Here is an 18207-nt window from a genome sequence, read left to right as displayed (position 1 = left end):
ACAGCAAAACCAACATGATACAAGCAAAACACACGGGAACAGACAGCATGCTGAGTTCTTCTCTGATACCCCTAAATTATTCAAGGGCCTATAGTTTCGACTAGGTGATACCCCAAGGGCAAACTATTACTAATGAAAAACCAACTATACTTAATTAACTGCATTGCTCTGGGCTAGTGAAAAATCAGAAATTTCTGAAGCCACTTGAGAATGATCATATTTATACAGAATGATGATACAGGTGACCATATTTCTTTGAAGCACATAACTCCTCCTTTAATCCCTACTGCCTATCCCTTTGGACCACTTACACTACACTGATTCAAATTTAAACACTGGGAATCTTCTCACTAACTCTAAAGTGGAAGGGGCTACTATCAACGGCTATTTATCTTGCGTTTCATTAGGAGCTATGTATTTTTGGTGCTCGGAAGCAGAAAACACTAAATTTGACCCACATTATCAATAAGAGAGTTGGTCCACATAAGATTTTTTAAATAATTACCAGCATTAAAACTCTATCCAGAGATGTTAGAAATTCCCTTTCTCAAACACATAATATAGTTAAAGGTTTAAATTTGATAATAATAAAGGATAAAAGATATACAGCTTGAGGAAATCAGAATGTTAATATTGGAATTATAGTCAATGCTCAATTTATCCATGATATTGCAACCAGTCCATTCTAAAGGAGATCAGTCCTGGCTGTTCTTTGGAAGGACTGATGCTAAAGCTGAATCTCCAATAGTTTGGTCACCTCATGCAAAGAGTTGACTCATTGGAAAAGACTCTGATGCTAGGACGGATTGAGGACAGGAGGAGAAGGGGACGACAGAGGATGAGATGGCTGGATGGCATCACCGACTCGATGGACATGAGTTTGAGTGAACTCCGGGAGTTGGTGATGGACAAGGAGGCCTGGTGTGCTGCGATTCATGGGGTCGCAAAGAATCGGACACGACTGAGCAACTGAACTGAACTGATTGCACAAGTAAGCAATATTCAGTGGTAATTGAAAATTTTAGCAATCAGTTTCAAAATTTTTCCTTCAGCAGTTCTTTATCAGTACTAGACATATGAACTAAAATAAAAGATAGACTGATTTACAACTCTGCTTCTCTGTCATATACTGGTTACCTTTCTAAAGAAGAAGAAAAAAGTAAGTTATATGGAGAAGAGGAGAAGGAAGACGGAGCAGGGAGGAAGCAGGAAAAGTAAGGAGCAGGAGAAAAGTAAGACAAGCAGACCTCAGGAAAGGTAGTTTACGGAATGCTGCAGAAAACCATATGTAATAAAAATATGCAAATTGGTTTTTAGCTAATTGAGTGAATGGTATATATCTATATATATCTCATTTCTCATCAAGAACCCACTGTTAATGATTTTAAGTAATGCTTAATTTCAACATAATATTCTGCTTAACATGTTAAATGCTAAGTTATGGTGATCACAAGTTCACAAACATAGGGCCTATTTGCAGGCAAGAAACTCGCAACCTTATTACAGAATCAATAGCCTGTTCTGTTTTGCAGTCTCAGTAAAATTTTGTCACAACTTTCAAAGGAGTTTAGTTCCTAAAGTTAACTTTTCTATTTTGAGACAAAAATGTGTAGACTTCTTTCAGCTTATATCCAATTTAATCAATAGCAAATTGAACTAAACAAGAACAAACCTAAAGATATCTTGGGGAAGCAGTCAGTGTTTGTTTGCTTGTTTGTTTGTTTTTGCAGTGGGGGGGGGGCGTTCAATCCAATCAAAATGAAGAGAGAGAAGTAGGTGTAGGTGGACTAAATGGGGCCTCACTGCTGGCTCATCAAGTAATCATAATAGTCAAAAACATGTAACAACCGGTTTGAAAAATAACTGTTCATTTAATAGCTGGCAAAGAATTCTGCAAAGACAGCATGAAAGACAAAAAGGCCACTTCTCAGGGGACTCACCTGTCTTTCCCAGTTTCCTTCTTAAACACTCCATCACAGTAACTCATGCGCTTCTCTGTGGTCACATAAATTTGGGCATTGGGATAGATGTCAACAGTCTTTTTCAACATGTTGTACACAATGCCATTGCCATCTTTCCTCATATTGCGGAAAGGGCCCCAAATAACATAAATAGTAGCGTTTGCTTCCTTGAAAAAATAATCAGGGTTTTTCAGCAAAAGAGGAACGCTGGTATGGGATACGACGCGAATCATTGTCATGCGGCCAACATCCTCTTCATAGCCCTTGGTGGGTGCATTGTTCATTCTCCAAATGCAGGATGACTGATCTATCTCATTCCCCACCTTCTGGCCGACCATCTGACCTGAGTTTGACACGATGGCACAAAGATTACAGTCCAGTTGCAAAGGCTGCAAAACAGAAAGAGAAACAGGGCAAGTCGGGGAGAAATGTGTAAATTAGAAAGTTCCTCATATCCCAACAAGTTTTTCTGGGAAAACAGAAATTCCAGATATTGTGCATAATTGTGGAGTGTGGGAATATCACTGAAATATATTTATACTAATCCAACACTAGCTCCACAGGATATCAAGCTTGGGGCATGCCTCCATTTAAAAAGTGAATATGGATTGCTAAGAAATAATTTTCATTTCTCTTTCTTGTGTTGCTTTGAAATTCAGTGAAAAAGCAGTCATTTGTTTCCCACTTTATATGATGTCTTTTCATTCAAAACTGTTATTTCAAATGAAATAAGGAAATACAGAAAGATTTTCTCTCTTTAATAAGGATGATGGCTAAAAAAAGAAATGCAAAAGGAGTATATATAGGCATCAATTCTGAAGTTTACTTATATGTATGAATGATTATGTAGTGGTTGATAAAAATATAAAAAATTCAGCAAATGATGAGATTCTGAATTTTCAAAACCCAGAGCTACTGAAGATAAATTTCAGGCTAGCAAAAATATTATAGAGATTCTTAAAAAATTCCCTTGCATCACCATGGTTAAACAACCGCTGTGCTCTTGTTTATTCTAGTTGGATAGGAAAGGCTTCTTTTTAAGAACTCAGGGAAGGCACGTACACAGATAGTCTCCACCATCCTTTTATTTCTTTATTGGAGTTTAATTGCTTTACAATGCTGTGATAATTTCTGCTGTACAATGAAGTGAATCAGCTATACCTATACTTATATCCCCTTCCTACTGGACCTCCCTCCCCCTATTCTCCCCACCGTCTCACCCATGTAGGCCATCACAGAACACTGAGCTGGGTTTCCTGAGCTATACCGGAGGTTCCCACTAGCTATCTACTTTACAGATGGTAGCGTCTATACGGCAATCCTAATCTCCCAATTTGTCTCACTCTCCCCTCCCCCTGACTCCGCCCAGTGTCCACACGTCCATTCTCATCTCTATTTCTGCCCGGCAAATAGGTTCATTTATATCATTTTTCTAGATTCCACTTACTTTAACCAATGAGGTAACAGAGACTCAGAGAGACTAAGCATCAACTTTCAGGGCTGGCAGGTGATACAGTTGCATTAGTAGATTCAACTCTAGATCCAACTCTAAACCCACCGCTCTCTCTCTTATTTTCTGCTTGTTTTTTCCCTTCCCAGGTGGCGCTAGTGGTGAAGAACCACCCAGCCAATGCAGGAGACAGAAGAGACACGGATTCGATCCCTGGGTTGGGAAAATCCCCTGGAGGAGGAGACGGCACCCCACTCCATTCTTGCCTGGAGAATCCCATGGATTCTCAGAGGAGCCTGGCCGGCTATACACTCCATGGGGTTGCCAAGAGTTGGACACGACTGAAATAGCTTAGCATACTCGCAAGCAAACCAAATACAGTCGACGCTCTGCGGATAGAAAATACCACACCATCCGGGTTGCTTGGATCTGTGGATGCAGAATTGGAGCATATGGAAAGCCCATGGCATGGGAATTGAGCATCTGCCGGTTCTGGCATCCACTGGGGTCCTGGAATCGACCCCCCTCGGGTATGGAGGAATGACTGTAAATTCCTGTTACAATTCCCCCACAAGTAAAGAAAAGCGAACTTTTAAACAGTGAGTGATAAGGAGACAATGCACTTTGCTGATACATGCCTTTCTTCTTTTCTTTCTGTGAGATTCTACATTTATATCTGATATGTGATCCCAGATTTCTTGGTGCCTATTGGTCAGTGGCCTCTTCCACACTGTGTATTAGTTCTGTTACAATTTATTATTTAATTATGTCTGTCCACTAGAAAGCAAACTCCATAAGAGTAGGCTCAATGTCTGTCTTCACTTAACCCCACTCCTCAGAAATCTCTGGAATACTATAGTATTTCAAATACACAATGGTCAAGTTAGGAAATGAAAGCAATTTAATGAAAAGAATTTATTAGGACTCTAAACATAATATTAGGGAAGAAGTGGACTTTTTCAATTCATCTAGAATTGCTGATTTAGTTAAAAAGAGAAAAGCAATTCAGAAGAAACACATCAACATACCCACAGGTTCAATCTAGGCAAGTGAATCTATTTATCTGAGATGTCAAAATTAAGAATTTTTAAAAACCTTACTTATACAGCCCACAAAGGTCCATTTTGAAGTGCCTTAAAAGTCTGCTATTAGATGGACTGACTGTCCCTCACTCCTGCTCCAATAAGATTTCTAAACCTAGGTGGGCAGCAGGTGGTCCAGGCACCAGGTCAGAATAGCTCCTCTCAAGGTGGGTGACTGTATTAGGGCACTTGGCAATGGGATTTTGTAGGTTGGTGCCATAGTGAAGACTTCACCAAAGGGCAAATGGAGGCACAAGAGGATGCCTCGTAGAATAGGCATTGATTTAAGCCCCTTCCTCGTGCATTTAAGCCCCTTCCCTACAATCTTTGGGAAGATTGTAAGGAAGAATACAATGCTCTTCCTGACATCCATTAGACTTAGCTGAGTCCTTCAAACTCAGTCACATAAATCAATGCCTTTTTTGTGTATCACATGACACATTCCAATTTATCACCAAAATGCATATGGTGCCAGGAGGTTAGGTTCCATTTAGTGTTCCAAGAAGTTGCTTCCCTGTATACTAAAAACATTTTAGGGTACCACCCCCACACATTAAAAAAAAAAAATCAAAAAGAAAGATATAAAGAAAAAGCCTTGGAGGTATTCTAATAACCAAAATGCAGCAATTTGCACTGGATTTCCAAGTCATTAAAGTGAATTAGCTGGTTCTGCTACAACAAGGCTTCATTTAACTAATAAGAATCAGCATACTGGTTTCACTTGACAGTTGTAACCTCTGAGAGTGATCAATTAAGACATCACAGTCTGTTTCATGACAACATATCAGCTATGCAACTAGGAGGTCAGCAGCTGACTGATAACTTGAGGGAAAATATGGGGAACAATGGCCTCTTGTTTATATGACAAATACATAATTGGGCAGGGTGCTATGAATATAATACCTTTGGGGGTAGGTGGTGATCTTTAAGTTGCCCCTTTCTTTTATACTATTCACTTGGCCATATTGCCACCAAGGCCAGGGTTGTATGAGACTTCCTCATGTTATACTGCTTGGTCTCAGAACTGCCTAGCTGTCTGGCTTCCTGAATGGGGTACCAGGAGTCATAGCTGCAGTCGTGACTATTCTATTTACCACATGGTTGCAGGAACCATCTTTGCAGTATGATAGGAGTGCAGGGCTAGATGAATGAAACATTCCTAATCATAATCAGAAGCTTCAGGTAACACGAAGAGCTTGTTAAAGCACAAGGGACTCATCTATATATTTTAAGGCACTTTCAAACTACAGTAAGCCATGATAAAAAGAAAGACACACCTGGGCACGAAAGGATGTTTGACCCAAGGGCTGCTCTTATCTGGTTATCTCAGTTCCTTTTATTAGCTTTATCACTGCATCTTGTGATCTCAACTTTCTTTGTTAAAATGTCCTGCTGTTTCTTGAGCTCATTTATGTTGTTTGATTTGGGGCTTTTGCTTGAAAATTTATTCCATGTGTGTCCACTCGCTCAGTTCTGCCTCAGTAAGCAGTTTCTTTCTAAATACAGGCCCTGGATTTTCCAAGACCTTTGGAAAGATTTATCTGGCTCCACTTTATCAAGCCCTATCATAATTTTGAACTCTCTTTTTCAGTTGACTTGTCTCTATTTTTTTGTTTCTTTTCATTAAAAACAAATTTGACCTCTTTGTCTTTCCCTCTCATACACTCAAAATATCATCAAGCCAAATGCTTGAGCTTTGGCTGTGTCTATAAACTGAGATTACCACAAATATTCAGCCAACCATCTGGGCAGCTGTGTTCCTAAGAGAAATCTCATAAATGTCAAATGCTTCCTTTCATCTGAAGTCTAAGATACTGAATTTTTTTTGGGGGGGTGGGTAACATCATTATATAGGCATAACTTACTTTACTGCATTTCATTTTATTGAGCATCATAGATACTGTGTTTTCTTTTTTCTTTCTTTTTTTTTTTTAAACAAATTGAAGGTTTGTTCAGTTCAGTTCAGTCACTCAGTTATGTCCAACTCTTTGCAACCCAATGAACCGCAGCTCACCAGGCCTCCCTGTCCATCACCAACTCCCGGAGGTTACTGAAACTCATGTCCATTGAGTCGGTGATGCCATCCAGCCATCTCAACCTTTATCGTCCCCTTCTCCTCCTGCCCTCAATCCCTCCCAGCATCAGAGTCTTTTCCAATGAGTCAACTCTTCACATGAGGTGGCCAAAGTATTGGAGTTTCAGCTTTAGCATCATTCTTTCCAATGAATACCCAGGACTGATCTCCTTTAGGATGGACTGGTTGGATCTCCTTGCAGTCCAAGGGACTCTCAAGAGTCTTCTCCAATACCACAGTTCAAAAGCATCAATTCTTTGGCACTCAGCTTTCTTTATAGTCTAACTCTCATATCCATACATGACTACTGGAAAAACCATAGCCTTGACTAGACAGACCTTTGTTGACAAAGTAATGTCTCTGCTTGTGAATATGCTGTCTAGGTTGGTCATAACTTTCCTCCCAAAGAGTAAGCCAGCGTCTTTTAATTTCATGGCTGCAATCACCATCTGCAGTGATTTTGGAGCCCAAAACAATAAAGTCAGCCACTGTTTCCCCATCTATTTCCCATGAAGTGATGGGACCAGATGCCATGATCTTAGTTTTCTGAATGTTGAGCTTTAAGCCAACTTTTTCACTCTCCTCTTTCACTTTCATCAAGAGGCTCTTTAGTTCTTCTTCACTTTCTGCCATAAGGGTGGTGTCATCTGTATATGGCTGGGCCACGGCTCAGGAGCAGCCAAGGGGAGCTACCCCATGTCCAAGGTCAGGGGCAGCGGCCAAAGGGAGTTACCCCATGTCCAAGGTAAGAAGCAGTGGCTGCAGTTTGCTGGAGCAGCCGTGAAGAGATACCCCAGGTCCAAGGTAAGAGAAACCCAAGTAAGACAGTAGGTGCTGAGAGAGGGCCTCAGAGGGCAGACAGACTGAAACCACAATCACAGACAACTAGCCAATCGGACCACACAGACCACAGCTTGTCTGACTCAATGAAAGTTTGTAGCAACCCTGTTTTGTCAAATGATGGTTAAGTATATTTTAGCCATAGAGTATTTTTTAAGTTAATGTATGTACTTTTTTAAGACATAGGCTATTGCATGCCTAACAGACTACAGTATAGTATAAGCATAACTTTTATATACCCTGGGAAACCAGAAAATTCATGTGACTTTATTGTAATATTCACTTTATTGCAGTGGTCTGGAACTGAATGTGCAATATTTCCAAGGTTTGCCTTATTTGATTTGGGTATTTTCTCCCTTTACAAGATATACTACCACTATACTATATATCTGGTAATAAATACTCAACTTGGGGAAAGTTAATTCAATGATATCTAGTAAACAACTGTCAACTACAAATTGGCACTTACCAAGAGCATCGCCAATGACTGAACAACACAGCCGTTTGCCCTGCCTCTATGGAGACTGAATCCCATGCTGCTATAGCTGTTGAACTTCAACAACCCCTGAGGGAGTTCAGGGTCCAGTGAGGCACTCTTTACCCCAGGGAATCTGGTGGGACAGGTCCTTAGAGAGTTGGATGTTTTTAGGAAAAGATTTTATGATCTCAATCCTTACATCTCCTCATATCTAGAGAAGCACTAAATCCCTTCACAGTGACATCAGATCCTCATGACGAACAAAAACTTTTTATAAAATGAGTGCTTCATGGCATTGAACTCTCCCTTCACCAAAACCTTATACATTGACTTTCCCCCATCTCCGCTTTGGAGCAGTCTCTCAGAGCTATGTGAGGTGCTGCCTCCCGGGCTGTAGTCCTCATTTTGCCCCAAATAAAACAATTCACAACTCTCAAGCTGTACATTTTTTTTTTCAGTCGACACAACCAAGTAATTTTTACCATGCACTTGTTCCGTGCAAGGCTATGTTAAGGGTAAAATTTTAGGATTTTAATTACTGTGAATTTTAACCTCAGCATACAGCTCTGTGGTAGGTGGGGATGTTTTATGACCAACTAGAGTTCGACACGACTGAGCGACTTCATTTTCACTTTTCACTTTCATGCATTGGAGAAGGAAATGGCAATCCACTCCAGTGTTCTTGCCTGGAGAATCCCAGGGATGGGGGAGCCTGGTGGGCTGCTGTCTATGGGGTCGCACAGAGTCAGACACAACTGAAGTGACTTAGCAGCAGCAGCAGCAGGGTCAATTCATATAATATTGGTTGGCTGAAAAGTTGGTTTGGGTTTTTCCATAACATCTTATGAAAACCTGAATGAACCTTTGAGCCAACCCAATGTTTTAAAGGTCTAATGTACTGCCTTGAAAAACTCCTTTCTCTGCTAAAACAAATCTTGACATTTGCCTTCTTTTTGAAAAAGAATTTGATTCCTATCTGACATGCAGGCAGAGGATGAGAGAGGTAAAAAGCAGTGTGATGGAGACATATGAATACAGAGTATTATATTTATTGACATTAACATGATTAAATACCTAATATGGGCCAGTCATCCTGCCCAGCACTTCATTACATTATTCCATTCAGTAAATTCTTCTAAAGTTAGTTTTTACTTCATATTACTGAACTGAAATTGAAATGAACATGATGTCCAGTGAGTACTAGATATCTTTCAGGTTAAAAAGACAGCACATATTATCTTTTGTGAAATGCATTCATAGCACTAATAAGAAGTTGGAGGTAGTAAAGAAATATTTATTATGAATTTGCACCACCCCAATGAACATGTACGCAAACACCTCAACTTTCACCCAGTATTATGTTAAAACTATTATAAATCAATGCTTTTAAATATGCTGATGGCCAAAAATTTCACCAAAAGGGGACAAAGTTTCCTAACTGATGAAAGTCTCCTCAGGAGTGTTAGGGTTTTGTATGGGGATAGACATAATCTCTCCTTTCTGGCAATGACATTATGATGGCATAAGAAATTATGTGGATATTTTTTCTTAATCTTTAAGTGTAAAATATGGCTGAAATTTCAGTCTAAGATAAACTAATCATGACTGATTTTATTAGCTTTAAAATTGTCCTCCACATTTTTTCACTCAATTTGCTTTTCAAACTTTTTTTTTTTGTAACAGGAGTGAGTTGTGTTTCTTTCTGAAGCATTAAATTATTACAGTCTACGTCTGAGAAAACACAAAGCAATGGCAGATGCTTTTATAAGCTGGGCTCCATGGCTAAAGGAATACCTCTCCCCAGTGCAAAGTCTCTTGGAGGTAAATTCACTTTAGAAGCTTACAGTGGCTACTGTCAACTCCTTGGATAGCAAAGATAGCTGAGATGCCAAGCCCTCCTCTAACTCTTTGAATCGCTCCCCTCTCCATACATATGAAGATTCTAGGACACTGAGTGCCTAGGTACTGTGTTCATCCTTAGGTCATTTTACAGTCATGTGGATTTTTATTTTTAACTTATCATAAGCATGGGCATTCAGTACAGAAATGAATTCTTGTTTGCAGAAATGCATAAGAATACAAGTGCAAGAGAATCCTTAATACTATGGCAGTAAGAGAGGAAGATGAGGCTATTCTAATCTCTTTTGAAGAGTCTGTGGTATTTTAATAATTAGCTTTATTTTCCTGTGACTAAATATTATTTAGGCAGACTCTAGAAACCAATTAACCATGACATGCCCAATTGATCCTTGTCTGGTTAAAAAAAAAATGACCGAAACTAATAGGTTATTCACTCTGATCAGGAAGTCTCACCTTTTATTGAGTCACAGTCACTTTTCTCTTCAAATTAGGACACATATAGTTAAAGACTTCTTTCTGTTTCTCTGCTCTAAATTTACACACACACACACACACACACACACATACACACACACACACACACAGAGTCACCCTCATCCTGCAAATGAGACAGCTCATTCTCCTAACCACTTTTTCCATCCTGCTCCTTACCAACCAAACCACTCTGGAAAATGTCCCTTCTCTGTTCTTTGGGTAAGAAACTGACAAATTGCCCTATCCTTTTTGAATGATATATTGGGACAACTGCCAAGCACTTTACATTTTAATCAGTAAGAAGAATGAAATATTTAACCTTTACTTTTTTCTCCATGAATAGGCTTATAGACAATAGAATAGATAATTAAAATCTGTGAATTAAAACTTGCAAAACAGTGTGGTTTCCCCAGCAAAGAGAAATGGCCATGTACGAAAGGTCACCTGTCAACTAGTTCTAGTTATTAAATCTCCGCATTTATCACTGTGGTGGCTCCGTGGAAAACGAAGGTCAAGACATTAAATTATGAAATAGTCAGGATTAGAAAAGGTCACTAAAAACTCAACTAAAATTTAACCAAACCTGCTAATTCCAAATCCTTTGAAGCGAGCAGACACAGCCAGGGATGAAACACACACTGGATGGAACTAATCTATCTCCCTATTTTATCCTTATATTCAAAATGAATTTCCATTTGATGTCTTGAAGTCTAAAATGAAACTTCCTCATCTCAAATAAAAACAGGAGCTTCGATAAATATTTCAGAACAAAATCATGTTTGAATCGAACCAGCTTAAATTATTAAAAATGTTGTTTTACACCACTCTAAAGGTTGCTTTCACTTCAATCATGAGAATGCAATTTAAAATATTAGCAATGGGGCACTCCTGGCATCTTAAATGCTTTACAGGACAATTAGCAAATTCACCACTCACTAATTTCCTACTTTAATGTTGAAACAAATGAGATCTTTGCTTTTCATCATGCAATTTGAATGAATTTGAACAAAGCAGGTTGAACAAAGCTCCAGAGACACACTCTTCAGTTTGCTGTCATTTATTTCTCTACTCTTCCCGAATGTCTTTAGAGTTTTAGTTTTAGAGGCTTCAACATGTATAATGATGCCATCGGGGAATAGATTTTGCCTTTATTCTCCTTGATGTTCTTTTGAGGTCTTTCAAGTGAAAGGTACAAAAAAGGCATTAACAATCTGGCATTGTTTTTATTGCTTGACAAAGAAAAAAATGTATTTTAATTTTTCCCATGTTTCAGGAATGATTAAGCAAGCTGTTTTCATCCACACTGAGTCACTTTCAGCAGACCTCTAACTGTGAGCAAAGACTTGTAAAGATGGTTCTAAAGAGAATTCAACACAGTTCAACCAAGCCAGCCCGTATATGTACTTCTTTGCCCCTCCACAAACCTGCTTCTTTCAGCTAATGCAGCTTTCAAAAGCAGTGTGTATAAATCATACAGTATGAGTAACTGCACATAAAAAGACTGATTTGCTAACCCACGGTTTGGCTCTGGCTCTCTGTGGGTTTGGGATATGGCATTTACCTTGATTCCTACATGGTGGCATTATATCCAAGCATAAAACTTAACAGGGGGGTGCATAAAAATGTTAATGTCAAGAGATAATTCTAAAACCAGCAACATAAAACTCAGTTTCTCAGTCACCATAGATGATGTGTTCTCTTCATTTGGAAGTTCCTGTGAAAACTGGATCTGTATAATCATGCAGGTATGCCAAATGAAAGCAGTTTGCTTTCTCTGGAGCCTGTGTGCTAAGTCACGTCTGTCATGTCCAACTCTTTGCGACCCTGTGGACTGTAACCTACCACGCTCCTCTGTCCATGGGATTCTCCAGGCAAGAATACTGGAGTGGGTTGCCATGCCCTCCTCCGAGAGACCTCCCAGACCCAGAGATCAAACCTGTGCCTCCTGCAGCTCCTACACTGAAGATGGATTATTTATTGCTGAGCCACTGGGGAAGCCCCTTGCATTCTCTGGATTAGAAGACAAATGAGTCTTTTCAAACCAAAAAAGAATTTTTATCTATAGACTGAGAAAATAGGAGTAATTTTCACTGTCAGGTCATAAAAAAAATTTGACTAATTTTGAGACCAGTTTCAGTTCAGTTCAGTTCAGTCGCTCAGTCGCGTCTGACTTTGCAACCCTATGAACCACAGCACATCAGGCCTCCCTGTCCATCACCAACTCCCGCAGTTTACCCAAACTCATGTCCATTGAGTCAGTGGTGCCATCCAACCATCTCATCCTCTGTTGTCCCCTTCTCCTCCTGCCCTCAATCTTTCACAGCATTAGAGTCTTTTCAAGTGAGTCAGCTCTTAGCATCAGGTGGCCAAAGTATGGGAGGCCAGTTTACCTCTGGATTTTATTTCTATATAGCTATCGTTCTGGCTAGAATTTGCTTTGGAACCTAGGAAACTAATGTTACCTCATAAATGTTTTTAATTGTCATGTAGAATTTTTGCCAGATATATAAAGCTAGTGATAAACTGAACATGTGTTGACGAATATTCAACACAGGTTTTTTTTTTTAATCTTGTTCTATTTTCTAAGCTGAAGGATGCTTTAGTGGGTTTATAGTTTGAGAGAAAGGGCTGGTGAAGATGAGAAATTGCAAATACATGACAAAGGCCCACTAAAGGAGTGAGAACCTAGAAAAGAGAGGAGTTGATAACTTAAGGAATATTACCGATGTTGTTTAGTTGCTAAGTCATGTCTGACTCTTTTGTGACCCCATGGACTATAGCCCACTACACTCTTCTGTCCATGGGATTTCCTAAGCAAGAATTTTGGAGTGGGTTAGCATTTCCTAGTCCAGGGGATCTTCCAGACCCAGGGATAGAACCCAAATATCCTGCATTTGGCAGGTGATTCTTTACCACTGAGCCATCAGGGAAACTCTTGAGGAATATTACTTGGTCATAAAATGAATGAAATATTGCCATTTGCCGCAACATGGATGGACCTAGGGATTTATCACACTAAATCAAATCGTTAGACAGTGAAAGACAAAGATTATGACATCACTTATATGTAGAATCTAAAAAGCAATATAAATAAACTTATTTTTAAAACAGAAACAGATTCACAGTCAGAGAAAACAAACTTATGGTTATCAAAGGGGCAATGGGTGGGGTGGGGATAAATTAGGGGCATGGGAATAACAAATACATATTACTTTATATGAAATGGGTTTCTCATGTGCAAGAGATGCAGGAGAGGTGGGTTTGATCCCTAGGTTGGGAAGATCCCCTGGAGTAGGAAAAGGCAACCCACTCTACTATTCTTTCCTAGAAAAGTCAATGGACAGAGAAGCCTGTCAGACTACAGTCCATGGAGTTGCAAAGAGTCAGACACAACTGACTGACTGAGCATGCATGTAGTATATATGAACTAGATAAACAACAAGGATTTACTGTATAGCACATGGAACTATATTCAACATTTTTAAATAACCTATAATGAAAAAGAATCTGAAAAAGAATAAATATATATATGGTATATAACACAATAGTGAAGTGAAGTTGCTTAGTCGTATCTGACTCTTTGCGACCCCATGGACTGTAGCCTACAAGGCTCCTCTGTCCATGGAATTTTCCAGGCAAGAATACTGGAATGGGTTGCCATTTCCTTTTCCAGGGAATCTTCCCCACCCAGGGATTGCACCCAGGTCTCTTGCGTTGCAGGCAGACAATACTTTATTTATTTTTTTTTTTACTTTTTTATTTTTTAAATTTTAAAATCTTTAATTCTTACATGCATTCCCAAACATGAACCCCCCTCCCACTTCCCTCCCCATAACATCTCTCTGGGTCATCCCCATGCACCAGCCCCAAGCATGCTGTATCCTGCATCAGACATAGTCAACTAGTTCAACAATAAATAAAATTTATTTTATCTATACAGTTGGATGGACAGCCTTTGCAAAAATAGACACTTCTTCCCCTAAGACAGGAAAAAAGAATTAAGAATGACAAGAAACTGTGACCTTACAAGAGTGAAATACAACCAGAGTTTACCTCAGATTCCCTTATATTTCTATAAAGCAAGTAAGGGTTAATTGAGAGACTTAGAGGTAAAGTTAACAGGATTAAGGAGAGATATGGACTTTTGAGAAATAGAGCATTTTGGGCAAGAATCAAAAGGATTGCCAATTGTGCCACAGTTAGAATTTAGAAATTGCATATTTTTGATGATGATACTGTAAGATTCTGTATTCTTTCTAAGTACTGTTTAGGGGCACAGAGGCAAGGATGAAGAGAGCTTATCCAGCTTGATCCAGGGCTGAAGCTTGGGGCAAGTGGTATACTGAAAGCTTGACACTGAAAAATAATTATGGGCACTAATAATATAAATTTCAAGCTGATAGTGGAAGGAAATAAATGGTAGGAAAATGAGCAAATGGAAGAGATAAGGAAACAAGAATGTCTTAGTGGGGTTATGTTCATTCAGTGGACATAGGGAGAGAGATGCTTGTATCGTATACCCTAAGATTATGCTTATTTGGAAAATAAGGAGAAAAATGTGGCTAATTTAGGCAGAGCCCAGAAATTAACCCACACACTTATGGTCAATTTATGGTAAGGAGATAAAAATATTCAATATTCAAAGGGAAGACAGTCTCTTCAATAAGTAGCATTGGGAAAACTGGACAGCTATATGCAAAAGTATGAAATTAGAACATTCTCTAAAACCATATACAAAAATAAATTCAAAATGGATTAAAGACCTAAATGTGAGACAAGAAACCATAAAATTTCTAGAGCAAATCATAGGCAGAACACTCTTTGACATAAATTGTAGCAGTATTTTTTGGACTTCTATCCTAAAGCAAAGGAAATAAAAACAATAATAAACAAATAGGGCCTAATTAAACTTAAAAGCTTTTGGATAGTGAAGGAAACTATTGACAAAACAAAAAAACAACCTACTGAATGGGGAAAAAATATCTGTGAATAATATGGCAAACAAGGGGCTAACATCATATATATATGTGTATATATATATATATATAATATATATATATAAATAAACAGCTCACACAATTCAATATATAAAAAATTCTGATTAAAAAATGGGAAGAAGACCTGAATAGATACTTTTCCAAAGAGGAATGCAGATGACTGACAGGCATGTGAAAAGATACTCAATATTGTTTATTATCAGGGAAAAGCCAATCAAAACCACAATAAGATATCACCTCACATCTGTCAGAATGGCTATCATCAAATTACAAATAACAAATGTTGATGATAATGTGGAGAAAAGGAAACTCTTGTACATTATTGGTGGAATATAAATTGGTGCAGCCACTATGGAGAATAGTATGGAGGTTTCTCAAAAAACTAATAATAAAACTACCATGAAAAGGTGAAAGTGTTAGTCACTCAGTTGTGTCCACGTGGAGTATAGCCTGCCAGGCTCCTCTGTCCGTGGAATTCTCCAGGCAAGAATATTGGACTGAGTAGTCATTTCCTTCTCTAGGGGACCTTCCCAAACCAGCGATTGAACCCAGGTCTCCTGCATTGCAGGTGGATTTGTTACCATCTGAGCCACCAGGGAAGCTCATTGGTGGGAATGCAAATTGGTGCAGCCACTGTGGAAAGCAGTATGGAGGTTTCTAAAAAAAAAAGCAAAAAATATAACTATCATATGATCCAGCAATTCCACTTCTGGATACATATCTGAAAATAACCAAAACACTTATTTGAAAAGATACATGCATCCCAATGTTCACAGCAGCACTATTTCCAATTGTCAAGATATGGAAGCAACCTAAATGTTGATAAACAGATGAGTAGATGAAGAAAATATGGTATATGTATCCAACAGAATATCATTCAGCCATAAAATAGAATGAAATTTTGCTATTTGTAGCAATGTGGATGGACTTGGAGGGCATTATGTTAAGTGAAATAAGTCAGACAGAGAAAGACCAATACTGCATGATATCATTCATGTGAAGAATCTAAAAAAATACAAAAAACTAGTAAAATTTAAAAAAAAGGAGAGAACAAACTAGTGGTTACCAGTAAGCAGTGGGAGAGGGAGGGCAATATAGGGATGGGGAATAAAGGATTATTATGTAATAATATGAAATCATGTGTGTGAAATTTTGAAAATTGCAAAGCACTATGGAATTTAAATAACCTTTTATTCAATAGAAATAAAGAAAGAACTAGAATGAGAACCAATTCTGCTTCATTATGTTAACCTGCAAAATTCAGACCACCCTTTCCATGGCAGATAGCTAAAATAACTAGCAAAAAAAAAAAAAAAAAATCATCTCTTGAAGACTATCCAAGAACTAACAAGATAGTGGAGAATTGCCAGCTTGGAGAAGTCTTGAATTCTAGGAGGTACATCAACACTAAGGAGTATTTTTGCCCTGGAGGTATTTGTGGCTCTGGAATAATTAGCAGGATTCTGCTTCTGTCAGCCTCTTCGGTCTAAGTAGACACAGATCACAATCCAGAGCCCAAAAAGAGTAAATCAACATCCACTTTGAATGAGAACTCCTAAGATGTATTCTAAGAATAAATTTTGAAAAAAAAAAACAGTCTTGTAAAATCTGTCATCTTCTTTAATGTCAATTGGTTGATTCTGAAAACCTGTTTTGGAAATTGTATAGATAGAGTGCCTGATGAACTATGGACGGAGTTTCGTAACATTGTACAAGAGACAGGGATCAAGACCATCCCCATGGAAAAGAAATGCAAAAAAGCAAAATGGCTGTCTGGGGAGGCCTTACAAATAGCTGTGAAAAGAAGAGAAGTGAAAAGCAAAGGAGAAAAGGAAAGATGTAAGCATCTGAATGCAGAGTTCCTGAGAATAGCAAAAAGAGATAAGAAAGCCTTCCTCAGGGACCAATGCAAAGAAATAGAGGAAAACAACAGAATGGGAAAGACTAGAGATCTCTTCAAGAAAATTAGAGATACCAAGGGAACATTTCATGCAAAGATGGGCTCAATAAAGGACAGAAAAGGTATGAACCTAATGGAAGCAGAAGATATTAAAAAGAGGTGGCAAGAATACACAGAGGAACTGTACAAAAAAAGATCACGACCAAGATAATCATGAAGGTGTGATTACTCACCTAGAGCCAGACATCCTGGAATGTGAAGTCAAGTGGGCCTTAGAAAGCATCACTATGAACAAAGTTAGTGGAGGTGATGGAATTCCCGTTGAGCTGTTTCAAATCCTAGAAGATGATGCTGTGAAAGTGCTGCACTCAATATGCCAGCAAATTTGGAAAACTCAGCAGTGGCCACAGGACTGGAAAAGGTCAGTTTCCATTTCAATCCCAAAGAAAGGCAATGCCAAAGAATGCTCAAACTGCCACACAATTGCACTCATCTCACACGCTAGTAAAGTAATACTCAAAATTCTCCAAGACAGGCTTCAGCAATACATGAACCATGAACTTCCAGATGTTCAAGCTCGTTTTAAAAAAGGCAGAGGGACCAGAGATCCAATTGCCAACATCCGCTGGATCATCGAAAAAGCAAGAGAGTTCCAGAAAAACATCTATTTCTGCTTTATTGACTATGCCAAAGCCTTTGACTGTGTGGATCACAATAAACTGTGGACAATTCTGAGAGAGATGGGAATACCAGACCACCTGACCTGCCTCTTGAGAAATCTGTATGCAGGTCAGGAAGCAACAGTTAGAATTGGGCATGGAACAACAGACTGGTTCCAAATAGGAAAAGGAGTACATCAAGGCTGTATATTGTCACCCTGCTTATTTAACTTCGATGCAGAGTACATCGTGAGAAACGCTGGGCTGGAAGAAGCACAAGCTGGAATCAAGATTACCAGGAGAAATATCAATCACCTCAGATATGCAGATGACACCACCCTTATGGCAGAAAGTGAACTAAAAAGCCTCTTGATGAAAGTGAAAGAGGAGAGTGAAAAAGTTGGCTTAAAGCTCAACATTCAGAAAACAAAG

At 38.8% G+C, this 18207-nt stretch overlaps 1 protein-coding gene across 1 annotated transcript in view; it reads right to left on the bottom strand.

The window, feature by feature from the left end:
- The window catches only part of ST6GALNAC3 (ST6 N-acetylgalactosaminide alpha-2,6-sialyltransferase 3), a 635275-nt gene that overhangs the window by 251562 nt on the left and 365506 nt on the right, over positions 1–18207 (bottom strand). The window contains exon 3 of the mRNA XM_018045571.1: positions 1941–2350. Coding sequence (XP_017901060.1) covers positions 1941–2350 — 410 coding nt within the window. The remainder of the gene's footprint in view (positions 1–1940; positions 2351–18207) is intronic.

This window comes from Capra hircus, chromosome 3 (assembly GCF_001704415.2).
Source record: "Capra hircus breed San Clemente chromosome 3, ASM170441v1, whole genome shotgun sequence".
In the NCBI taxonomy this organism is placed as follows: domain Eukaryota; kingdom Metazoa; phylum Chordata; class Mammalia; order Artiodactyla; family Bovidae; genus Capra; species Capra hircus.
The sequence above is the reverse complement of the archived record's forward strand: the minus strand, read 5'-3'. Positions and strand labels throughout refer to the sequence as shown.